This window comes from Poecile atricapillus, chromosome 13 (genome assembly GCF_030490865.1).
Source record: "Poecile atricapillus isolate bPoeAtr1 chromosome 13, bPoeAtr1.hap1, whole genome shotgun sequence".
NCBI lineage: Eukaryota > Metazoa > Chordata > Aves > Passeriformes > Paridae > Poecile > Poecile atricapillus.
The window spans coordinates 15347824-15374256 of record NC_081261.1 but is presented as its reverse complement, the minus strand read 5'-3'; the positions used below and the strand labels follow the sequence as shown (position 1 = coordinate 15374256).

At 52.1% G+C, this 26433-nt stretch overlaps 1 protein-coding gene across 1 annotated transcript in view; it reads right to left on the bottom strand.

The window, feature by feature from the left end:
* Window positions 1-26433, bottom strand: part of PSD2 (pleckstrin and Sec7 domain containing 2) — a 72543-nt gene that overhangs the window by 27711 nt on the left and 18399 nt on the right. Inside the window, exons 2-5 of the mRNA XM_058849032.1 lie at window positions 7873-7975; window positions 5361-5903; window positions 1293-1781; window positions 52-246 (exon numbers count right to left, since the gene is read on the bottom strand). Coding sequence (XP_058705015.1) covers window positions 52-246; window positions 1293-1781; window positions 5361-5848 — 1172 coding nt within the window. The 5' untranslated portion in view covers window positions 5849-5903; window positions 7873-7975. The remainder of the gene's footprint in view (window positions 1-51; window positions 247-1292; window positions 1782-5360; window positions 5904-7872; window positions 7976-26433) is intronic.

Here is a 26433-nt window from a genome sequence, read left to right as displayed (position 1 = left end):
CTCCCCAGCCCCGTGTCTCTGCCCCCCCTCACAGGGCTGGCTCCCACGTACTTTTTCCCGAGCTGTCGGGCCACGTCGCAGCGCTTGAAGCCCTCGAGGTTGTAGAGGCGCTTGGCCAACCTCTTGGCAGCCTCGCTGTCCGCCCTGCAGCCATTGGCCAGGGTGTCCGTGCTGCCCTGGTCCAGCTGCTCCGTGCTGCCCATGTCCGAGTCCGAGTCTGACAGGGTGTCCTTCAGGCTGGCATCGCTGTGCAGAGACAAGAAACATTGAAGGAGCCGCAGCGAGACCCGGTGAAACCCCCAGAAAACGCCACATTTTGTTTTCTTCTTGCCCTCACAAAAAACAAACAAAAAAAAGACACATGAAAAAAACCAGCAATATGGCTGTGAACTGGATGTTGGACAAACCCGCCTTCATTGCAGCTCCAATTAAATAGTGCAGTCTAATTGCAAATTGGTAGAAAAGGTGGGAGGGAGGGTAGCTTCCCCCTGAGAAATGAGAATGCATCAAAGCAAGCAGCCTCAACACATTTTAAGCTTCCCCTCTCCCCACTGGGGATCCCAAGCTCTTTCCAAGCCATGGACATCCTGGAAATCTTAGGGATAGATGCTGTGCTTTTCGGTTTGGGTTATTTGCTGAGGATGAGAAACTGCACTTGTATAAATCATGTGGGACTGGCACCAGACCAGTTTTTACTGCTGAGCTGCTCCCCCTGTAGTGGCCTCGTGGCCAGCTGTGCCACAGACAGCACTCTGAGCACGTAGGTGTGGATACAGCCCTTTATTTTCCTGCCCAAAGCCACTTACAGCACCATTTTTGAGCAGTGTGACTCACTGCTGGCCTGATGGCTGGGCATACAATCGCTCCAGCTCTCCCCTGAACTGGTTGCTCATCACCTGGCTTCCTCACGCAGGGAACCCCCTGCAGATGAGCTTCTGCCTCCCAGGGGTGATGGTTTGGGTCTGAGCTGGTCCAGAGGATGAAGTCTCTGCTGATCTCCTCGTTGCCTGCAGAAGAACCTTTGGGGAGGCTTCTGTAAGGGAAGCTTTGAGGTTTCCCTGCACATCAGAAGCATTTGGGAGGGCACCTGACCATCCCCAACCTGCCAAGGGCTTTGCAGGTGCAGGTGAAAGCTTTCCTGCTGGTGTTTGGCCTTTCTGGCACAACAACACATAAGAGGAAGCACAAGGGGTGAAAGAGCAGTTCCAACTCAATCACATTCACCAAGCCTTGCCCCTGGACTGGGATCTCATAAGAAAAGGAGACACTGTCCAAGAAATTCCCTGCCTTACCTGATGGAGTTAATGATCTTGGTGGCATCTTCCTCTGAGCTTTCCACGTGGAACCCATTTGGAATACTCTTCAAGGACAGCCGGCTCAGCACGTTCTCTGACCTGCTGCTGGTAATTGAGTGTCTGAGAGGGCTCCCAAAATCCCCCTCCGCTGGCTTGGCTGCCGCCTGCTCTTGCTTATCAGCAGCCATGTGGTGAAGGGCTTCTCTCTGCTGGGCTGCCAGTTTCTGCTCCAAGAGCTCGGGGCTCTCCTTGGCCCTTTGCTGGATCAGTGGGGTGAGAGGTGCCTCAAAACTGACACAGCTGTCTGTCTCGTCTGTGAGGGAGAGCACATCCAGAGAGTCCAGGCTGCTGTAGTACGTCCCCTTCATAAGGTCAGACTCGACGATCTTCTCAAAGGTCGAGCTGAAGCCATCCCTGATGTCTTTGAATTGGAAATGCTCCCTGTCATCATCACTGCAGCTCAGCTTGGCATCTCCAGAAGCAAACCTGGACCGAAAGGAGAAATGTAGAAAATACTGTCAAGGCAATTCTGGCCATGTTCCGCTTGAAGCTGGGAGGCAAGAGAAGAGGCAGAAATGGCTGCTGTGATAATGGCCCTTGGGATCTTCCTGTGGTATAACCTACTTGATTCCCAGTTTTGTTACAAGATTCTAGAGCTGAAAAGAACCAGTTTTGTGATGAGTGATCCCAGAGGCCCAGCCAGCCCTTCATTTTGTCACGTTCCGGTAAAAGCCAGACCTCTGAACGGGAGAATTTTGCATACGACACCTGGATCCAGTGCCAGAATAACCTTGTGGTTATTACTTAGCAGGTCCCACACTGCCATAATCCCAAGGAAGACATCCCTGCTCTTTCAGTACCCATACAGAATCACCTCTATTACCTGCTCACACCACAGACCTCGTACATTCCAGCCCTATACTTGTCCCCGATGGCCCTTCACCATCCCCGTGTCCCTCCTTTGGACACTTCCTAACAGCTTGAGATCTTTCTCATATTGTGGTGCCCAGAACTGCCCCAGGGCTCAAGGTGAGGCCACCCCAGCTCAGAGCAGAGTGGGACAATGCCCTTCCTGGCCATGCTGGGCCTGATGCCCCCATGGTTGTCCCTCCCAGCTTCCAGGGCACCACTGTCTCATGTTCAACTTGCCATCACAAGTTTGCTGTGTTGGTGGAGGACATGATGGAAACCAGGACTTTCTTGCCTCTGCACTGCAGTCTTTCTGCAAAGTTTTTCTGAAACTTTATTTGATGGAATGTGAATTTTTTGACAGCTATATGTTGCCATGGGAGGAAATGTGTGGGCAAAAGCCGCAGTCCCAAAACTGCAGGTGCTGAGTGCATCTACAAGCAAAAGGTGGGGATTTCTCTGGTAAAAATTTTGCTCTTTTTCCATGAGTTCATGGGGCTGAAAGTTGAGATTATCATTCCCTGGTGGATCTTGTAGTTGGACTGCAGAGCTGTGACCTCCCTGACATCAGCAGGGCCAATGCTGGGGGATTCTGAGAAGACAAAAGACCTCTATGCAACACAGCCACATTGAAAGGAGAATGAGGTTCTGGCAAACAGCAGATGCCATGGGATAAACCAGAAAGGAAAAAAAGGGATTCAGTTAATGCAAACTGCAACACAAACACTCAATCTTTGGTTCTATTTCCCTGTTGGTTTTTTTTTTACCAACCAATTCCTGCATAGGAGCACTAACCTACCTTCAGGAGGACAATCATGGGTTCTTTCTCCAGCTCTACCATGGAGTGATGACCTTGGATGACTTCCCCCTTTAATTCTCCATTCCAGTGGGAAGAGCAAGACTCAACACCTTCTTGTGAAATACTTTAAAATTCAGGGAGAAAATGCATCATACAAGCAGTAACGTGCAGACGATGACAAATGATTTGTCATCAGGAACAAATAGCTGACTGCTCATTAGTAAAACATTGGTTTTTAAACCAGGTTCTCCTATGCCCAGAATGGGTCATTACAGCAATTCCTCGAAGGGGAGTAAAGAAAAAAATGGGGAAGCTCAGAGGTGATGCAGGATGACAGCAGCTTCCTGGTGCCTTGGTCCATCTGTCAGTTCTTCCTGACCCACACTGACCCAGGAGGGCTGGACAGTCCGTGTGGTCAGGGCAGAGCAGCTCCACGCTCTGCTTGGCCCAGCCACACGTTCCTGCCATTTACCCTAAAGATAGGTGGTCAAAGCACAGATGAGCTCCAACACAGTGAGCTAACCCGATCTGCAGGCACTAAGTGGTTTCCCAGACTTCAGCTGTGTCCCAGAAGTTTTCCAGCTGCCCTTCTGCTTTGAATATAGCGTGTGACTTGTCCCTTGTGCATTCAGCCTCCCAAAAGACTCATTTGCTATCCAAGTGAATATGTTCAGAGCACGAGATCACGGACTCTGCATGCAGACCCCAGTCAGGTTGCATCATCCCCAGATCCTCAGCCTGCCACTTCTACCAATTCATGCCCTAGTACCTTAAAATAATTGCACTTCCAGTGATTGCAGCAGCATTCTCTGACCACACTTAGTTTCCTCTTGAACTCGCAGCCTCTGCCAGGGAGCCACCTACCAAGCAAATATGATTCCCCTGAAACCTGAGACACTTGCAGCTATCCAAGACCTGACTGCATAGCTCACGGGGCTCGTGGGACCTGCCTGGGGACAGGCTCCCCAAGCTCTGCGGGCAGCAGCAGCCTGCCCTGGACACTTCTTCTGCAACACCTTCAGTTGTGCTTTTTGAAGCAGTGCTGCTGCTTCTTCCTGGGGCTCTCGAGCGAAACTAACCACAAGCTTTTTATAAAGAAGCCTGTTCAACAGCAGAGAAACAAAGCAGGAGGGATGCCTGCTGTCAGCCCACGCCCTGCGTGGCTCCCCAGCTCTGCTGCCCACGCTCCAGACAGTGCTCAGAACACGCAGCTCAGTGCAGAGCCTGCCTGGGGCTAGAGCTAGGAGGTGATCCCCAGGCCACCTTGGCCACCCTGTCCCTTCATAGCTCCTCTTCAGAAGGCCACACTCCCCTGGGACAGCCCCTGCTCTCTTCTTCGGCCCCTCCTGCTTGCAGCATCTCTCCTGCCCCGCAGTAGGTGCACACGGCAGGGCTGTAAAATTCACAGCAGGCATCAGCCCCGGGTGGCTACAACACAGAGCCCTGGCTGGTTTCTGGTGGCAAAGGGAAGCATCCATACCCCTCCTGCAGGAGTGGCAGGGGAAGAACCTCTTCATCCTCTCCTCATCCCAGTGACCTTCAGCCCCCCTAAGCCCCCAGCCTGCAGAATCCCATGGAGGTCTAGAAACCTGCAGAGGCATAAAATCAGCTGTGGATACCACACCAGCCTGGAGAGTTCTCCTGTGAGCCAGACGAGAGGACTCAGGGACTGAGGGACATTGCACACATGCAGGTTGGTCTCAGGCACTTGAGAATTGGATCACTCTTGTACCTTTTGTCTCACACTGCTGTCCCTGTCACCCAGGAGCTGGTAACACCTGCCACAGGTGCACTGGAGAGCAAAGCTCAGTGCCGTGCCCACTTTCAGATCCACAGCTGCCACCTGCTAGCCCAGGGACTGCCAGAGCTATCCATGCTGCCAGGGGCTTCCAGGGCACACCAGCCTCCCAGACAAGCCTGCCTCTCCAGAGTCCCCAGGCTGTTGTACTTGCCCTAAATTACCTCAGGTAACTCTGCCATAAGTGCTGCGATTGAATCTCCAACTTGCAAGAGGGACACCCCTAAACTGAGCACAACCAGCTCCTCTCGAGATCCCAAAAGCTTCCCCTTCACTTTAGTGACTCTGTGAGCAGACACTGGCTCTAATCACAGCTTTCCACATTTGTAACAGGAAAAAACCGTGTGAGAAGCCCAGAGAGTAAAAGGAGTAAAACATTACAAGCAGGGAAAAAATGCGCGAGAAGCCCAAAGAGAAACAGGAGTGGAAAGCCACAGCCAGCCATGAGAGCAGCTGCAGCTCTTTAAGCTGATGAGTTACACACGGAGCAGAGTAACTCGAACCAAGGAGCCCTGAAAACAACACACACACAGCCCAGCACCGAGCCGACCTTACTCACCCGAACTGCTCCTCCGCCTCGTCAGCACTCAGAGCTTCTGAGGAGCCCAGGACGCTGTGCCACCTCTCCTTGCTGAGGGTCCCGCTCGCTGTCTGCAGGCTGGGGGAGCCGCTGTCCCCCAGCTCGGGGCTGCTCCGCCCGGGTGTGTCCCCGTCCTGCGGCCGCTCCCGGCCCGGGGCCAGCGCAGTGTCCACCCCGTTGGCCAGCACTGCCCCGTCCGCAGCGCCGCCAGCGCCCGAGCCTCGTCCCGGCTCGCCGAGCCTCTCGCCCGGCTCCGTCACCGCTTCCAGATGTTGGTGCCGCTGCTCCCCCTGGGCTCGGGAGGGCTGAGCATCGCTCCGGGGGCTGGCTCTCCCGCTGGCAGGCTCCGCAGCCTGCCTCTGCTGCTCGTCCCCGGCGCCGCAGGACAGCGGGGACGGCTGCGAGCCCGGGGAGCGCGGCTCGCTCTCGGCTGCGGCAGAACATGGCAAGGGGCTGCTCTCGCTCATGTTCCGCTCCTTGTCCCGGCGCTCACGGGAGGGATCGGCTCAGCCTCGCCACTACCTGCAAGGGAAAAGAAACCACAGCGTGGGCATCGGGAAGGGCTGCCGGAAAGGCAGGTCAGCCAAGCTCACATCCTCAGGGGAAAAGCAGGGAAGGACTCTTCTGGCGTTTGGTGATTTTGAAGGCTCCTCACTCAGGGCAGTGAGATGGGAGAGGAAAAGCTGCTGTTGTGGTGCTGAACCACTGGGGGCCCAGGCACCCTTTTCCTGCTGCTCCCGTAACCCCAGAGAGCCTCAGAACAGGGGATGTGTCCCATGCAGGCTGTTTGTGCCCAGGGCTGGGGACACGAACGTGGCATGGCTGCATTTCCCAGACTCTCTGCTGGGATTCCCTGGTACTCCCTGCCCTCCAGAAATAGGAGAAATAGGTGAAACGGGCAATGAGCGTGATTTATTCTTTTTCAGCCGTTCTAAGCAGCTGTGCTGTGCCAACCTGTGTGATTCTCCCTGCTGACTTAGCATTTCTGCAGAGCATCTTGCCTGCCAGAGCACCACTTCTCCCAACACACGAGTACTGCTGAAGGGTGTCACAAGCTGCCAGCTAAAACTCTGGCAAAAGTGTCCTGATTGAATATTCCCTGGGATGCTTTCTCTGTAGGGCAAGGGAAGGACACTGGTTTGCACTGATATAAATAGTTTTTTGACAAAAAGGCACTTTATTGGCAAATAGACCCATTGATGCAAAGTCTGCAAGGTCTTACAGGCACCATCCTCAGCTCCACAGTGCTGTGAAAGCTTTGCTCCATCATGATCCTCCCACAGCTGCAGCCAAGTGCCACCAGAAATGATCTCTGCTGGAAGCAGGGGTATTCTGCACCCCTGGCACCCAGGCTGAGCCACTGTAACAGCTGATTTTGGTTTTAAGCAATATATGTCTTCACAGATATTTTAAAAATATTATCTGTCTTCATAGGGCTGTTCAGCCTGGAGGAAAGAAAGCTCCAGGGAGACCTTAGAGCCCAATCCAGAACCTAAAGGGACTCCAAGAGAGCTGGAGAGGGACTTTGGCCATGAAGTGAGAGGACAAGGGCAAATGGATTCACACTGACAGAGGGCAGGGCTGCATTAGAGACTAGGAAGAAATTCTTCCCTGTGAGGGTGGTGAGGCCCTGGCACAGCTTTCCCAGAGGAGCTGTGGCTGCCCCATCCCTGGAAGTGTCCAGGGCCAGGTTGGACAGAGCTTGGAGCAACCTGGGACAGTGGAAGGTGTCCCTGCCATGGCAGGTGTTGGAGGATAATCCCTTCCAACCCAAACCATTTGGTGATGTGGCTGTGATTCATCTGGACAGGAAGCCTGGCCAATCAGTGCCAGCAGGCAGACAGGACTTTGGGGTTCTCCCTCTAACCCGGTTCCTAACTCACATTGGAAGCAGATCATTCAACTGCCTCAGTTTCCCTCTCAGCGAACCATCACCTTTGAGCAGCCAGGAGGGTGGCCAGGTTCAGCAAAAGGCTCTGGCTGCTCTCACTTGCTGAGCTGAAGCTTTCATTAGCAGTAAAATCACTAATTGCTTGGCCAGGTCAGGGCTCTACCAGTTCTTGTTAACAAGGGGTGCAGAACTGCAGCTGCTCTGACAGAGCACCTCTCACTCTGTGGAGATGCCAGCAGCCCCTCCCTGCTGCTGATCCCTCAGCGCCAGAGGAAGGCAGAGGTGGGATTCGGACCCAAAACACCCCTCTGTGGCCTGGGTAAGGGCAGATCCACACAGGAACATGCTGAGCTGCTGCTGAACAGGACAGATCCCACAGGGAACCCCAATTCCTGCCTGACTTTTTTCCCATCCCACAGCCCAGGCAATCCTGGACCTCAGATCCAGCCCGCTGTCCGTGTCCTGCTCCCCACAGCTGGGAGCTGTGGTGGGCTGGGGACTTCAGAGCCCTGCATGGGATGAAGCACTCCTTGAGGGCTGCAGGTGCCACAGTCCTGAGATGGGGCAAGTCCCTCCTGGAGGCAGTGCTGGCAGTTTTACCTCTTCTCCACGTGCATCCGTGTGCATCCCTCGCAGTCACAGCGTGCGTGGCATCGCCGCCCCTGTCACAGCCGGCCGCTCCTGATCCCTGCACGGCCCCTGCCTGCAACAAGGGATCACAGAAAGTGAGACCCAGGCCAGAGAGGAGAATCCTGCTGGTGTCCTGCCACCCTGCTGCTGCTCCTCATCAGGCTGGTTCCCAGACCCATCCCATGACTCCTTGGCAGAGCACTGCAAGTGCTTTTTCCTCAGCATGCTTTGGTTCTCCGGGGTTTTGCAAGAATTTTCCTTACACAGGGCTCCTGACATCTCTCCTTACAAAGGCCCCCAGCCAGCTAAAGTGGAGGAAAGAGACTCTGTGGTTGCAGGTTTCAGGAGAAACTCGTCAATGTGAGCCCGCAAAATGCCCAATTTCACCCATGAGATGCACAGAGTGAAGTACCTGAGTTTTAGACTGATCCCCCAAACAGCTCCTCCTCAGCCCCATCAACAAACAAGAGCCATTTTAAAGGTCTTTGGGCTAAATGCAAACAAATGTGAGCTACCAGAGGGATCGATGTAGCAACATTTCTCTTTTACACAATGCAGGGATGGACAGGGATGCATCCCCCTGAGGTGACCCCAGGCTGGGGGAGCATGTCAGGTCACCACAGATGGTGTGTCCCCTACAGACAGCTGCCTGAGCTCTCAGACCAGACTTGCAGAGAGTTGATGGAGACAGAAAGACAGGACAGCACTGCCTGTGTGCTGCCAGAGGTGATGGGTGGCTCAGGGTCCAGGTGTGCCACCTGCTTTCCAGTGGCTGGAAAGAGCCCACGGAGCAGCCTGGCAGCAGGTGTCTGTGTCCAGTGCCTGCAGAGCGATCTGCTTATACCCTCTCTTGGGCTTGCCTTTGCAGGCCTTCAGCTTCATTCTCCACTAGCCTGACAAGAGAAAGGCTGACCTGGGTCCCCAGCACATCAGCTTCCTGTAGCCCAGAATCCCACCTGCAGGAGCTGAGCCCTCCCAAGGAAGAGCAAAACAATCCCTGGGACAGTTCTTAGGTTCACACATGTGGGCCAAGTCTCCTCTAGGCTGTTTATCTGCCATTCCAAATTAAGAGGGAAAAACTGGAAATCTTTTTCCCACCAAATCCAGGAGAAAAAAATCAGTCCCAGGCACTTGGTGTTCCCATGCACTGACAGCAGGGCCAAGCCAAAGAAGCATCTTCCAGGATTTTACTTGCAAAACTACCAACACTCTCCTGAGCATAACCACACTGTGATCTCAAAAAGTACTGAAAACCTAACATGATTTTGAGTTTCTCAAAGTGAAGGTATAATACAGACATGTGAGACATGCCACACCAAGCCACTACTCAAATCTTTGGAGGAATCTTTCCAGCAAAGCTTTGCTGGCCTTTTTCTTAATATGAGATGAATAATGTGGGGGTTTTGAGTGAAATTTTTTTAAAACAGCCAAAAGACTTTGAGCTGAAATTCTCCACCTCCCTGCCATCCATCCAAAAACTCCAGTAGGAACCACCCAAGCTGAATTCCAGTCCAGTAGTTCAAGCTTGGCACAGCTGTATGCAACCAGAAAACAGGAAACTAAAAGCACTTAGGATATAGCCTGAGTAAGAAATGTTGGCAAACCGTAGTAAGTGTGATGTCCCAGCCATCCCTCCTAACTTTAAGTAACTTACATTATTTATATTAAAAGAAAAAAAAAACAAAAAGAAAACCAAAAAAACCCCACCATTTTTTATTACATATAATCTACTACAGTTGTTAAGCATTATACTACTGTTTCACCCTCTGTGAAGTCTCACTGGAATGTTTGTGGTCTGGAAGGAGAGCTGAGGAATCAATAGTTAAACCCTTAGTCATGTTCCTCCTTGGCCTGTGTTCCTGCTGGAGGAGAAGCACCACCATTGGCAGGATATGTGCACAGACTATTGCTGAGCTGGGGAGCCCATCAGCTTCCAGTGTGACAAAACTGGGAGCTGAGCACAGCCAGGAGGAGAAATCCAGGCCTCTTGTAGCCTCCTGACCCGAGAGGTTTGTGTGTCTCCCACTGGATCCCTGCTCCATGGCACACACCTGCCTGGGGGCTGCTGTGTGCACACAAAGTCTGCAGAGAAGCTGAGGGTGTAGCAACCCACGAGAAACTCCCAACAAGCCACCAACTGCTTGATTTTTGCTTGCAGCGACAGTCACTTGAAGCACACACAGGTTATGAGTGGCTGAGGCTTCCCAGAATCTCCAGAGGAAGCAGAGGATTGGTTTGTGACAGTCTGTGGCTCTGATGGCAGCTCTTCATGTACTGGAGTCATGCAGACAACTCCTGCCACACTCCCAGCTCATCCCACGCCTGCTGCAGGGGGTCTCTCCCACCCTACAGCTCACCCATGACCTGCTGCCTCCCCACCTGTGTGGGGAAGGTGGAAGAGCAAAGGGAGGAGCAGGCAGGCTGGGATGCCACAGCTTGGAAAACCTGGAAGACAAACAGCGGTGGAACAGCTGGCTGCAAGTGTCCACATCTGCCTCCAGCAGACAGCTGAAAGGTCACCAGCCCTGGACAAAGCCCAAACCCAGAGTCTCAGCACCATTTTCTGTTTGCTCTGGAAAGCACAAAAGTGCAGCTCAGCCTCTGAAGATGCCACAGCTTCAATCAAGCTGTGGGGAGAGGACACACTGCAGCACTGGGCCAAGAGATGGGGGAGAATGTTCAGAGGTCTCTCTGGGGCTCCTCTGACTGTCCCAAAACTGCACAGCCTGGCTGCCTTGGACTGCAGGCTGGCATTCCCCAAGTCCCTCCTCATTTCCTTCTGTTTCTGCTTTGCAAAGTGTGCTCTGAAGCAGGTAAGGACTGAAAAGTGGTATGTGGGTTCCCATCAGTGGGTTTTCACAAATTTTGCCCTTTTTGCAGGCTCAGAGGCACCCTCTCAAAGTGGCTGCTCCTTCCTTGGTCCTGGGAATAGGGTGGGCACCCCCTGCATGTCCAGTGTTCCCAGTCTCCCGCAAACGTAACTGAGGTTAGCACACAAAAATGGGTCTGGCAAGAAAAGGGGATGTCCTGGCACATATCCCAGGCAGGACTGGTCACAACAACACATAATGGGGCCCTGCTGAGTTGTAGACAGTTGTTAAGCAGGAGCTCCATGATTTGGAGCAGACCAGCTCTGTAGGGCCCCTGTAGGTAGAAGAACATGGATTCATGCTGGAAGGATCCTGTTATTGCTGCAGGAGAGGCTAAGGGAAGCCAAGGTATCCATGACCCATGGCTAACCACAGCCTTTCCATCTCCTTCCCAGAGCTGGGGCTTGGTGGGAGAGATGTGACAGAGGCTGAAGGGAGTCAGGAGCCCATCCCTGTTGCCATCTCATGCTGCCCTGCTTTGCAGGCCAGACTCAGCCAATGGCTATCACCTTCATTTATCAGAATCCCAGCAGCACCAGCTCATCACTGTGAGCTTCCAGTGCCACAGGATTGCAATTCAGGACAGCCACTCACTCCCTGCTCCAGCCCTGCTCTACCCCATGTCCTGCACAGCCCCTGGACCAGGAGGAGACAGGGCAGGGCTGGCTGGGAGGGAAGGAGAGCAGAAATGCCCCATCATCTGCTTTGGGATGATGCTGGATTTGCAGCAGGGCCAGCAAAGCTGGGCTGGCATCCACTGCAGGGAAGCACTGGTCCCGAAGAGGCCGGGCAGAGACGCAGCAAAGTTTGCCCTGATTTTGTGAGGGATTGGAAACCACACAGCAGCTCTTTCAGGGACTGGCTCTGGAAGTGTCCCAGCTTTTGTTGAAGCTGAATGGCTGGTGGGAAATGATTTATTTTTAATTTTCTTCCCTGCGTTAGGAACTGGAAAAGCTCCCGCTTCAGTTTTGTGTAACCACTTGGCTGCTGGGACACAGGAAGGCTTGGAGAAGAATCCTGCTGCTTAGTCAAGCATGAGCTTTTCCTCAAGTTCACGCTGAGCTAGGCTGCTTCTTGCAGCAGCCTTGCTTTTTCTTGCTGCTCTGCATCCCATTCCCTCCAGCTTAGTGAAGACAGAATCATGGAATGGTTTGGGTTGGAAGAAACGTTGAACTTCTTGGGCTAAATGCCTATAGTGACATCCTTGGCTGTGATGGACCATGTGCTCCGTGTTCCTGTCCCCTGTGAGCAGGAATGGAATGTGCCCAGCAGCCATTTGGTGTCCAGGCTGCAGATCCCATCCAGCTGGTGTCCAGGCTGTAGATCCCATCCAGCTGGTGTCCAGGCTGCAGATCCCATCCAGCTGGTGTCCAGGCTGTAGATCCCATCCAGATGGTGTCCAGGCTGTAGATCCCATCCAGATGGTGTCCAGGCTGTAGATCCCATCCACAGCGTGGCTGCAGGACAGGGATGGACGTGCTTTTATGACCTGACTTACCAGTGAATTGATAAAAGGCAGGTGCCACACAGTAGCCTCCACATGGGCACGGTCAGGGCTCTTTGAGGAGACAATCCTGTATTGACATAGAGAGATCACAGCCATGGTTCTTCTTTTTGAAGCACATTTCTTCCTTCTTATGTCTCTGCTTTGACCTCTGCCTTTTCAACATGGCTGGAGATAAAAAGCTTCTACCATTCTCTTTGTGAAAATCCACATTTATTTCTCCCATGGGCTTGTTTTTTTATATGATTTTGAAGACCTCAATCATATCATTCTCAGCCTCTCCTCTCCAGATTGTAGACCCTGCCTTCTTAGCCTGTTCTCAGAAGACAGCTTCTCCACCCCCTTGAGTATTTTGGCTACCTTCTTCTGGATTTTCTCAAATTCTTTTGCTTCTATCACTGTGTGACAGTCTGAACACAGGGAAAGCAGCATTGCACAGTGAACTCAAGATGTGGGCACACCAAATATTCATGCAGCACCAAACTGCTCTGTACATCACCCCCTGCTCTGTACAGGGGTCCCTCCCTGATGACACCAAGTTCTAAGGCACCTGCAGCATTTCTGCTGCAGACCAGGCTGTGAGGGGCAGGGCTGGGCTGAGCCCTCAGCCACACACTAAAAACAGAAATAAACCACACTAAACCAGAGTTACACTTTGCAGAGCCCCTGGAGTACTGATGGTCATTGCTCATGGACAATATGCTGCCCCCGTGGTTTCCATCCATCTCTGCCAGTGCAGACTGCAGGTCCTGCATCCTTCCCTTCCAACGTGGAAAAGAGGCTGTGGATAAAACATATCCCACAGACTAAAATAAACCAGCTACATACTAAAAAAAGAGCCTTTGGGTAATCAGAAATCACTGTGCATGGAACATACTTTTTTTTGAAACCAAATCCTACAGCTCCTTATTTTGAATTTTTATTAGAGTCCCCAGAGCAATTAGGACACATTGAGATCCAAATGATTCCTGCTAAACTTCATCCTGGGGAAACAACAGCAGTTTTTTGCTTATAGAAAACAATAAAGCTGAGTCTTAAAATCCTTAACAGCTTTCCTGTTTGCACTCTTTTGCAGCTATTAAAACAGGGAAAAATAAAAGAATATATTTAGTATTTTTTGCACGTTCTTTTCCTCGTACTGACACCTTGGCCAGGCAGCACTTTGTGCACTGAGCCTTCCTGCAGCCCTGGGTGTGCACCATGCAAACCTGGCTGCTCCCTTCACAGGGGAAACAGAATCGACATCTCCAGACTGTGAAAAGGGGTGAAAACCTCTGGGCTTCTCAGGACAGGAGGGACCTGGAGCTCCTGGAGTGGGGCCAGTGGAGCTGAGGAAGGGCCTGGAGCATCTCCGTGCCCAGCAGAGGCTGAGGGAGCTGGGGCTGCTCAGCCTGGAGAGGAGCCCCAGCTGAGAGGGACCCTCAGCCCTGGGTGTTCCTGGGGGATCTCTGGGTGTCCTTGTTTGTCCCTGGCTGTCCCTGGCTGTCCCTGTTCATCCCTGGCTGTCCCTGGGTGTCCCTGGGGTGTCCCTGGCTGTCCCTGTCCATCCCTGTCTGTCCCTGTCCATCCCTGGCTGTCTCTGGGTGTCCCTGGCTGTCCCTGTCTGTCTCTGGCTGTCCCTGGCTGTCCCTGTCCATCCCTGGCTGTCCCTGTCCATCCCTGGGTGTCCCTGTCTGTCCCTGTCTGTCCCTGTCCATCCCTGTCCATCCCTGGCTGTCCCTGGCTGTCCCTGTCCATCCCTGGCTGTCCCTGGCTGTCCCTGTCCGTCCCTGGGTGTCCCTGTCTGTCCCTGTCTGTCCCTGTCCGTCCCTGGGTGTCCCTGTCTGTCCCTGTCTGTCCCTGTCCATCCCTGTCCATCCCTGTCCATCCCTGGCTGTCCCTGTCCATCCCTGGCTGTCCCTGGGCACAGGGAGGGGCAGAGCAGGCCCAGTCTCTGCTCCAGGCCCAGCAATGGCAGCAGAGCCATGGGCAGGGACAGATCCCAGCAATTCCCTCTGCAGAGGAAGCAGAACTTGTGCCCTGGGCAGTGCCCAGCCCTGAGCAGAGAGCAGAGAGGCTGTGGAGTGTCCTCACTGGGGATATCCAGAGCTGTGTGGACATGCTCCTGTGCTCTGGGATGGCCCTGCTGGAGCAGGAATGTTGGACCAGATGAGCCACTGTGGGTCCTTCCAACCTCCCCTGGCCCATGGTTCAGTGGTTCTGTGCCTGCACCCTCACTTTACATCTTGGTGATGTGGCAGGAGTCACTTAGGCCTCCACAAAAAATGGGCCCAAGCACAGGGACAGTGAGCTGATGGGTCTCCCAGGAGAGGTGTGAGCTTGAGGCAGAAGGTGCAGGATGTGGATGAACATGGACCTGAATGTCCCTGTGTTCCAGGCAGCATGTCAGGTCTCAAATCTTCCTGGAATAGGCTCCTTTCAAACCCCCTCCAGTGCCTCTCAGCTGGACTGTGGGAGGACAGAGATCCTGCTGCAGTCAGTGGAGTCTGTGTGATCCTTACATCCTCCCTCCTGCAGAAGCAAACCCTGACCTCCTCTGGAGACCTTGCAGGGCTCCCTGTAGATTTTTCCTGCAGAAACCCACTGCAATTCACAGGAATTCTCCTGGGCTCAGAGGGAACCAGGAGCCTCCAGAGAGGGAACAGCAAAGGAGGGCAAATTTTTACTGCAGCCTGGGGAAAGGAGGAGAAGGGATGCTGTTCCTGCCTCTCCCACACAATGCTCGCCACCACGTGGGCCTGGCCAAGGTGGTTGTTTGCTGCAGGAGCCCAAGGCCATGAGCCCATGGATCTCAATCCTGCAGCTGTAAAGGGATTACAGGGACACCAAAGGATCCCAGCCAGCTCTTTCTTGGCATGGGAGAAAAGATGGAAATAGGGGGCAGAAGTCTTTTGTGCCCTGGCACCCCACCTTCAGGCAGCTCCCAGAGAAAAGCTTGAGAGAAGGATGCCTGCTCTGGGTAACAGGTGAGTCCCAGTGCTCCAGCCTTGCCTTAGTGCAGGACAAACAGCTTGTAATCAGTCCATGTTGGGTTGAGTCCAACTCAAGACAAGAGTTTTCGGGGGTTTTAGGCTCAGAGCTGGCTCCATCCTCACCTGAGCCTATCTGCTCTGGTGCTCACCTTCTCTGGAGGGGGAGTTTATAGTCTATAGGGTTGGGGTTTTTTTAATATAAAACCAGGCTGTTTATGGGGCTTTTCCATTCAGTTCTGTGCAGCATCGTAATTGAATTCATTAAAACCCAGCTTTCCCCACAGCCAGGGTTACCTTCCATAAAAATCCACAAGAGTTGCAACTGCTTCTCATAACCCATAAATGGAAACAGCTTCTTCCCCTCTTTTTCCCCTCCCTTTGCCTGATCCTCCTTCCCCACATTCTCCCAGTACCCAAAATAATAAAACAGTGCTGGCAGCTGACTCAGACCCCAGAAAAGGAAATTCCTGCCATGCTGTCTGTCTACACTAAACCCATGCAACGCCTCGCTGCAAGATTTCAGGAGGCAGCAGGCGAGCCCATCCTGCTGTCCCCTGGGAGAAACATCCAGAGGGATGGAGACCAGTACTGCAGAATGAAATGGAGTTTTGGAAGGGAGACAAACTCCCTTCACCCTCCAACACTTCCATAAACCTCGGAGATGAGGACCAGTGGTGCATCAGACCTTTATGGAGATCCTCTGACCACAGGAGCTGGTAGACAATGTGTGCAGACAGATGGTCTCCAGCCCAAGGGATGTGAGGACCAGCAGCACTGGGAGTGCAGATGCCCAGAATGGGCAGAGATGGCTTTGGGCTCCTTGGGAGCTCAGTGTGACCCAGAGAGCAGGGAGCAAGGTCTTCTTGAGCACCTCCCAAACCTGTCAGGAGAGGGGGATGACAGCAGACAGACTTTTGTGGGTGCTGACATCAGAGAAAGCTGGTTTGGAGCCATCCAACACTGATGTGCAGCAACCTGCAACACCAGACAGCTCCTCACTTGTCAGTGAGAGTGTGAAATCTCCCATTCTCTCCACACAGCGCTCCTTCATCCACAGGGAACCACCAGGAACAACCTGCTGGCATTGGTGTGAACGAGACAGTCGCTCTGGAAGCTGGAGGATGAAGGGGGGATCCTCCTTTGAGAAAGGGAACAGCAAGCATTGTGGATGTCATTATATACATCTACAGACATCTCAAAAGGTCTGCATTTCCACCCTGAAAATTAAGGAGTAAAAAGGAGTAGCTTCTCCAGGTAAAAAGGAGTAACTTCAGTGTCTGTGAGGAGGGTGACCAGGCTCCTTTGGCAGAGAGGAATGGACCTTGTTTTGCCCAGCAGAGACTCAGCCCTGCTCTCCAAAGGGCTCTCCCTGCCCATCAGTTAAGCAGGATTTCTGCTTGCCAAAATAGCTCTGTGCACATCATGATGGTCCCCACATCCTCGAGATGAGCACCTGCTTCAAGACTCTGGGATGTTCCTGAGCGGCACCAGGTCAGCCTTGCAATTCCTCCAAACCAGGAGCACTGGTTCAAGGCAGCCATGGATAGTAGCAGAAACCTTGACTGCTGAAGATGTTTGAGTCCAGAAAAGGCTGCTGGAGAGTCCAGACAGGACTAATTGCTCTGACTGATTTCAGCAAGCAAAGCACAACATGGGATCAACCAGTGTCCACTTTGGACCTAAGGCGAGGCATCCATCTGTGAGGGGAACAGCTGGGGAACTGTCACACCAGTGGGGACTTTCTATTTTCATCTCACTGAAGGAAAGGAAGAACAGCTTCCCTCGCCCAAATCAGACTGAGATGCACTTATTTGGCTTGAAAACACAGACTCAGCCAAGATTTGCTGACAGCCAACGGGGCTGAAACTTCCCTGCCTGAAATTAGAGGGTGTTAGGGCACGAAACGTGGCAATTCCACTAAAGTCAGCAGCTCCACTTGGGCATAAAGCTGTCTGCCCAGAGGACCCGCAAGGAACAGCCTGAGAGCATGAGATCTAATATGAAGGGACTTTAATACGTCACCAGGACCAAATCAAGACATTTGAGAGGCAAAGTGGAGGGAGGAGGGCACTACAGAGCAACAGACAGGACAATGCTGTAGGAAAATCACCCCCTCTCAGACTAGGATGTGAACATCAGCCCTTTTCCTAGTGAATACTCTTCCTATAAGCCCATCTCAGCAGGCCATTTTTAATGTGGTTTAGCCCAAAATTTCCACTTTTTCTTTCAAAACTGCAGAAAACATTCCTACAAAAGAAGTGTGGGCTAAGTAAATCTTTCAAAGGCAAACAGATGATCACTGACCTTCTGAAAACTGCTTGTCAGCTGCAGAAAACCAAGGAGGTACCAACAGTTCATCATTTTTCCATGCTGGAGGATGCCCACTCATTCTGTTCTCTGGAAAGGGTGTCTCTTTTGCAGGTAGCATGACCACTGTCCCTTTTCTCCAGCATCTTTCACTCAAGGAAAAATGGTCTGGGGCACAGCTACATATTTGGTGGGTCCATCACGCCTGTGTAGTGATGTGCTGTCTGCTCAGTCTCCCAGGCTGCAGCCAGCAGGGTGTAGAAATGGCAGAAAATATAATTGCATATTTATTCTCAGAACTTACAGACTAGGATGGAGTCACTGAAGGAAAAGCAGGATTTTGCTGAACCATTAGGATGTGTTGAGTTATCATTATCTTTAACATGGCACAGGAGATGCTGCTCAGAACTTGGATATACCAGAACTTGCTTGAATACATGGAAAAGCACTTTGAATGAGACTCAGCTCACCCACATGTAGACATCTCCAGCTGAGCTCAGCCCCCAGGGTTCAGAGTCAGCACAAAGGCTGTGTCTGATCTGCATCAGAAGTTTTTGTTAAAGCAGAAGAATTCTCTCTGCTGCTCTCTGCCCCCAGCCCAGGACAGCAGCCCCAGCTCTGATGCTTCTGCTGCAAACACCCACATGAGAAACACGGGGCTCCTGCCCAGCCCTGCCAAACACATTTGGGCTGCAAACGCTTCCACGGGAACATCTTCCTGTGACATGGCCAGATCTGGCCTCCCTGAGCAAGAATGCCCCTGAGCAGCCTGAAATGTTGAAGCTGACTTGTTTTGAAAACAGAGCAAGTTGCCCAGAAAGTGCAAGTGAAACCCTGCTGGAGCCATTTTGCAGTTCCTGTGCAGGGGCTGGATCTGCCCTTAATGGATGTGCTGGATAACCACGGTGAGAGGAGCGGGATTTCCCTGAGGAAGGACTCTAACAGGCACACTCCCACACTGATGTAAAGGTGCTTTACAGGGACAAGGATGCTCCTTCTCCTCAGGGGAATTACAGAAAGAGCAAAAAGCACATCAGGATGATGTAATTGCACCAGGACAGTGTTTTAATCACACCTGCTCAGGGACCAAAAGGCTCTCCCGACCTCCAAGATGCCATGCACTAAATTTTGTGGCAAGGGTAGAGCAGAGCTGCTGCACCAACCTGCAACAGGGTCATTTTGCCCCTTAGCAGACTTTTTGTTGTTCCCAGGGCTTTACTCCTGCTCCTTAGACATCATTACATTTGGGCATCAGACAATGACTTTGGGAAATGATGAATTATGTGCTGGACTGAGGCTTTAGTGAAGCACAGAGAGGCCAGAGGGGCCTGCCAGAAATAAGTGTGCTGTAAAGATTGCAGAGGTTGAGGAGCTGAGCGCTGCTCAGCCTGGTTCAGCCGGTGACCCAATGACACAGTGGCACATCAGGAGTGGCAGCTGGGTTTGCTGCGGGGGACACAGCCTGAGACAAGTGTGCAAACCTCAGTTGTGTGCCTGACACTGGGAATCTCTGCCTGTTACCGTGTGCAGAATTGAAGGGACAGTGTCCCCAGGGTCCCCGAGGACCCAAGGTGCACTCCTTGCAGTTTGCTGTTATCTGGAGAGCAGTGGATTTCTTGTTCTTCTGCTTTCAGAAAATATCCAGCTCATAAAGCACAGGCTTCTCCTACAGGACAATTCCCTACATCTACCAGGGGCTGCTGGAATTTTGTGGCCACTTTTCTGCTCCCTTGCTCTGATGGCAGTAATAGTAACACATCTGCATTTTAGGTGTTGCTATCAAGCTGTGATCCTGCTGTGATCCTGCACATCCACACCTCCTGCCTTTCACCTGGGCTTGTTACACTGCTCCTGGTCCCCAGGCAGCTCTGGATCAACATTCCCACCAGGCATTTTGGAATCACCTCCTCTTGGACTTATCCCAGCTCTCACAGCAGGGACACACAGGAAATCCTGAAGCCACCTCTGCACACAGAACTCTCCCCATTCTTGCATGCAAAAATGAAAAGATTCTGGAGGAAGCCCATAGGGGCAAAAGGAGGTAGGTCCAAAAGTCTGGGATAAAAATCTCTTGCTCTTTCCAGACAGTCTTATGGTTTGGGATGAGGGACAATGCCCTCCTGGTGTCCTGTGGCTCCTGCAGAGGCAGGTCCCAGCACCAAACACCCTTTCACCATGCTCAGGTGCTCTGCTTTAAGGATCATCCACATGAGAAGCACCTTCCCAGGCAGGGGTGGCACAGGATGGGCTCCAGTGCCACACCTGTCCCACCAGCCCCGAGGAACCAAAGCAAACTGCCTCAAATGCTGCAGCAAATTAATTCTCTCAACTTCTGTGAGGAAAAACAACACTGTGATTATCTGCTGCCTCAGTTTCCACACCCATGTATGGAGAAAGCTGCCTCCTGGGTTTTGGGGAAGAGGGAGGGCTTTCACATTGAGAGAATACCAAGAGACTGGGATAAACTGCCTTGAAAGGACACACGGTGCCCTTTCCTGGAAAGGCAGGTTAACACTCCCAGCTGCAGGCAGGCAGCTCCTCTTAACAAGCTCAGGACTCTGGTGAGGAGTGGCTTGAATAGCTGCCCTTGCCTGGTGCTGCTAACTTAGGAGGCAAAACCTAAATACTCATTAAGGCAGCACTTGGCAGAAACCCCATCCTCAATTACAAAAATCAATTCATTTTTTTTATGACTCTGAAGCCTTTGGGGCCTTATAATCTAATTAAATAAAGCTTTCTCACTTTCCTCTTGCCTGCTCCCCTAGCTTCTGTTGTACCAGTAAAGACAAATATATATTTTTAATTTAGCAGAATCCCCGTGTGTCGTGTATCACCTTCTGGCCAGAAACCCCTTCTGTTCCCCCCGTGCCTGTGTCCTGCTTGGGCAGCCTGCATCCACAGCCTGCTTGCTTTTGTTCCTAGCAAGTGCCAAAGCTCCAGGGTCCCAGTTCACCTCCATCCACTCCCACAGCCTGGTACCAGTGCCTGTCTGAGGAGCAAATGTGCGGAATCTGGGAGGGAGCAGAGCCCCACACAAGGTGAGCTCAGCGCTGGGAGCAGTGCCTCGTGTCACACCGAGGGCAGGACTCATCCAAGGCTGCCAGCTCTGTCTTCCATGGAATACTCAGAGTTGGAAGGGACTCACAAGGATCATTTAGTCCAGCTCCTGGCCCTGCACAGGACAGCTCAGCAATCCCACCCTGTGCCTGAGGGTGCTGTCCCAACTCTCCTTGAACTGCCAGGACGTGCAGGGAGGAGATGCTGCTTTAGGACACGCAATGGAGAGAGGCTGTGGGAGAACTGGAGAAGGTGCCAGAAGATCCCCAAATGGTTTGGTTGGAAAGGACCTTAAAGATCACCTCATTCCAAACCCCTGTCATGGGCAGGGTCACCTTCTGCTAGACCAGGGCCATCCTCTCCTCCTGTGCCCACCACCAGCCAACAGCAAGAGGCCGTGCACAGAGTGGGCAGAGACCTCTGTGAGTGTCCTGCTGGGGAGGAGGATGCAGTCAGCAGGTCCTGCTCTGTTTATGGCAGCACCTGGATGTTTCCCTGAGCTGGCCTCAGACCACCCAGTTCTGGATCAGGTGCTGGAGGAAGGCTGGAAGGTACCACAGGGAACTCCCTCTCCACCTTTATGAGGCTTTTGCCCAGAACCGTGTGAAATTTTTTGGAAAAAATTGTTCACTTGCTGAAAATTACGATTATAGGTCAGCTAAACCTTACCTAGAGTTGTGGTGCACTTGTGCTGAAATCACTGAAGAGCTGGATTAAAAAAAAAAAAAAAGAATTTGCAAGAACTGAGCTTTATGCCTTGACTTTGGAGCATGTAAGTAATTACAGAAAACAAAAAAAATTGCAACCCTTCTGTTTAGTTTGGTATCACAGCATTTCCCTACTATCTTAAATTTTTTAAAATACTTAAAAGAAAAAGATATTTGGGTCAAATTTGTTTTCCCATATCAAGAAAATAATACAGAGACAACTGCACACGGGGGAGGAGAAGGCAGAGAGGAGGCTGAGCTCACATCATCTTCCCTGGGCTTTTCAGTACGCTTGGTGAACCATGAGGGTTTCAGTCACTGGGGTCTGATGTCAGTTTTCCTGCTTGATGCTGCTCAGGAAAGCCCAGAGGCACATGCTCTAACCCCCAGGAAGGAGACATCACTGGGATTTGCTCTCCTAGGTTTTGTGTTATGAGGGGGAATTGAGTTCTCCATCCCAGAGCCACAGAAAGGCCACAGAGACAGGAGGAGCTCAGCTGCATCGCCTGGAGGGGAGACAAGGATGGGCAGTGACTGCACAAGACACCAAATCCAGCTGTGAACCCCCAGGCCAGGAAACACTTCATCCAGAAGGTCCCAGAGCAGCCCTGAGCCCAGCATGGTCCCTGCCACAGGCACAACACATGGAAAGCTCCCAGAGACACTGGGGGCCTCTGCAGAGTGGAGGTGTCAGAGCTGGAGAGCAGGAGACACAAAACCAGTGCACAAAGATTCTGCCAGACTGGGGCTTGGGGAGATTGTCCCTGGAACCATGTCCCATGCTGGAGAGGAAGACAGAAAATCCTGGGATGAATCCTGGGCTCACCCTGCTTGGGAGGAAGCGTTGCCCCTTCCCTGGCCCTGATGTGTCTCACAGCAGCCACCAATGCCAGGGCACCCCACCAGCACCACCTTTCCTGGGAGCCATCCAGGATGGCTCAGAGAAGAAGAGGACATAGCAGAAGATGAGGCAAGGCTGGTGGCACCACAGAGGTGACATCTTGAGCAGCTCCTGTGGCACCCCTCAGAGTGGTGCTGAGAAGATCCCTTCAGGTGTGGTCTCCTCTTTTGGGACCCAGTGCGAGCACCGCTCCTGGCCAGGAGCTGGGGATGTGGGGACAGTTCCTTCAAACAACCTGAGAGCAGCCAGCCTGTGCCACCTGCCAGCCCTGCCTCTGCCACAGCCACAGCCACAGCCAGGCCCTTCAAAACCACAGAGCTGAGAAAGCATGAGGGGAGTATGTGGGGTGATGAGAAGGAGGCAGATGAAGGAGTAGAGTGACAAATCATATGCCCAGTGCCAGGCTGAGCCCCAGAGCCCAGAAGAAGCATGGAGAACACAAGAAGGGGCTTGGGCTCAGCTGCAGAATCTCTGCTGAGGCTGCCTGCAGCTCCTTACTCTCTCTCACCCTGCCTGATGCAAGTGAGGGAGCACTGGGCCTGATGCAGTGATGGGAAGAATTTGCTCCAAAGGAATCACCAGTCCCCACCTGGGAGCTGAGCAGAGCTAGGTGCTGCCCAGGTCAGGACAGCTGGGCTATGGACTGCAGGGAAGGACCTCCCTGAGCATCTCAGCCTCTCCTGGAGCTCCTGCAGGAACACAAAGGGACAGCAGTGAGGACAAAGGGAGAGGTGGTTACTGTCCAGCTTGGACAGGTGCCTCTTCCCCATAGCCCAGCCTGCCAGTCAGCTCACCTGGGTCACAGGAGACAGGGAAGGAGCCAGAACTGACCCTGTCCCTCTCACACTGTAACCCCCACAGGGAAGTACCCCGAGCCTCCTGTGCAGAATCTACCCCTGTAGCACTCCTATGGCTCCATCCAGCCTCTGAGAGCCTGGATGCACTGAGCCTCCCGTGGATCCTGTCCCAGCACATCCCTGGGAATGGCATTTCCCTGCCAAAAGGGCGAGGAGGATGTTTCACCTCCAGCAAATCTGTCCAAGGGGTGTGTCCACAGCAGAGACTGTCAGGTAGCAGAGCAAGCAGCACCCACAAGGGATGTGGCCACTTCCACCAGATCACCCACTCCAGGGACTGCTCACACACAACCTCCAAGGAAGCTTTTCCCTCAGCAGGAATTGCTGTGCCCAGAGCCAGCACTTTGCTGGCAGTAGCCACAGCTCCCTCCCAGCCCAGGGAACATCCTTCTGGCAACTCCACCAACCTGTGCGAGTCAGCAGGGCCACACACACATGCCTGTGTGTGACCTGAGCAGGGAATTCCATTTCCCTCTGGTAACAAGAACCACATCCCACGGGCACCACATGGGGAAACTTCAGATTTCTAAGGGGACTTTTGGCTTCAGTCACTTTGCCTGACATGGCCAGCACCGTGTGCCTCAGGACAGCACAGGACACACAAACCTGTGGCATGGAAGCTTGTGGCACTGCTGGATGGAGGGAACTTCATTGGTGGGAAAACCCATGGAGGAAGAAGACAAAAAGGTGTTGGGTGATGGGATGGAGAGAAGAGATGTACTGTGGGTTGAAGTCCAGAAGAGCAACTCAGGGTATTCCAGCAGGGACTTGAGGGGTGAGCAGCACCAGTGGGGAGAGCAGAAAACCAAGACACCTGTGAGTGTTTCATGTGAAGAGCCACGGGATGGGCCATGCAAGGAGGACACCCTGAGGTCAGAAAAGCAAGTCCTTGTCTTGGGCACCTCAGAAACTGGTCTGAAACTCCTTGACTCCCCTTGGCACCCTCTGGGGAGCTCTCATGAGTGGCCTCAGCAAACACATCCTCACCCCATCCACCTGGTCTCCATGAGCTGGAGTTACAGCTCCCCATCACCACCTCCCCAGTGCAAGAAGGACACTGAACAGGCCTGGTGGTCACACAGAGCTCCTTCCTGGCAGAGCTCCTGTGTCCCCTGCCCATTGTCACCTTGGCAAAGTCACTTAACCATGCCAAGCCTCAGTTTCCCCAGAGAATAATCCATCCACGTCCTAGGGTGGGCTGAAGAGTGATGAGGTGCTGAGACAGCAGGGAACTCGATGTTAATGCAGAACCACTTGGCTTCCAGCCTCACACACCCAAAGGGATCTCCAGGGAAAACTACCCACTTCAACTCCACTTGTGCCTAACTTTTAGGGGGAGAAGAGGCACAGGATGAGAACCATCCATTTTGTGGATCAGCCATCTCTCCGACTTCCCCTCTGGACTCGGCCGCCCACTTTCAGACTTTATCCATTGTTTGCTTGGACTTGTACAGGAGAAATCACATTAAGGAAAATCCTAGTTGAATCACAGACTTTGGAACAGTTGCAATGGACAATTTGACAAGGACATGGGGTTTTAACACATTTTTAATGCAAAAATATCTAATGATAATATGCTCCACTCCTGACTAAAAACATTATGTACTGGCATGGGGGGAATTTAAGCCATAATGCCAGCTACTATAATGCAGGCCTGGAACTCCATGCAAATATTATCCTGATCCAAGAGCTACAAAGCTCTGTTTATCCTAGTAATTAATTCTGTCTTATGTTTAGTGATACAATTAGAGAAACACTGCCATTCTGATGGGCTGGCTTCCACCAGTGCCTTTTACTATATTTACATGCCCACAATAGGCTTGGTCTCACAGAAAAGGGTGAAATTGCATTTATGGAGACAATGCCACATGCATTCCCAAAGCATTTCAGAGATGTAAAGTTAGGCTCCAAATTGCACGTTTATTGTGTGAGCACACAATGAGCTTAGATTAAATATTGACTAAAGCCAGCCTAACACCCAAAATAATGAAGATGAGCACAATAGTGTGATTTACTCCCAGCCGCTAGAGAAATACACATCTGTAACATATAACATGCCCTTCCCACAGATATACTCTTTGTATTCTAGCTAGCCTTAGGCAGGAAAATTTCATTCTCATAAATTATGGATTTTCTGTCCCAACTGCCAACACATCCACATTACCAGTTGCAAAGCAAACAAATATAATAATAAAAATAATAAAATAAAAAGCCATTCCCCTGACACGGTGACAAGCAGGTGACCGGCTCCTTGAATCCTCAAAGTTGAGGCAGCAAAATGGAAGATAAACATGGCTAAAATCAGAGCATCCTCTCCCTTTTGTCCCCCAAGGTGTGGGAGCCAGCAGGGAGGTGTGGACATGGCAGGTATCCTTTTAGAAAGTACTCCCAGCCCTAGCTGGGTTCAGAAAACTATCTGTCCTTCTCACGCCTTCCTCCTTGCCAGACTTGTGGAAGAAATTCAGGGAGACGCAGCCGTTAATAGAACAATTATGGTAATAACCCAGTGCTGAGTGGGGGTAACACACACCCTTCCCAGCAGCTCGACCTCTAAATCCTCTAATACAGCACTGCTTCATTCAAGATTAAAAGAAATTGTAACCCAGCAGAGACAAAAAGACCCAGGAGGCAAGGCAGGATCTCAGTCGGCAGTGAAGCCCCACTCCAGTCCAGATGCAGTCATATCACTTCAGCTTCTCCGTACCATCTCCATGACAACCATGTAATTTGGATGCAATAACCACTGCCGAATTGATCTTTAAATGTAGCTTTGCTATAAAACATAATACTGAACGTGTCAGGCTCAGGATAAAGAGAAGTAACCCCTCAACCACCGAGGACTGTGATTTAAGAGCCCCCCTCCTTTAATTTTCAGCTTCGATAATTGCGCGTGTGAGTGGATTTTAAAGGCAGGAGCAGCAAACACGGATTGTGTGTGTGTGTGTGTGTGTGTGTGTGTGTGTGTGTGTACGGCACGCTTTGGGGTAGCGCTGCGAACCAGACACCACACTGGGAGCTGGAAAAATGTGTCAATGTACATCCAGAGAATGGGCATCTTCCCACACACACACACACACACACACACACGTACCGGGGAGGCTCAGTCTCCAGCAACTGAAGCATACAGCTGATGCATCAAATAATCCTAATAAGAATCAAAGCCAGTATAACTAAGCAAAACGGGAGGGGGGATCGATGTACAGTATGACAATGAGAGGCGGGGAGCTCGCATTGGCACTTACCCGAGCAATGAGCTGTTTATTTTTTGGTCCCTTCACAAATGCAGCTCCCTTTTCTCTTCAACAATCCATGCAAAATAATCTGCAGTCCCACCGATGGAGGAGTGGCCCCGTCCC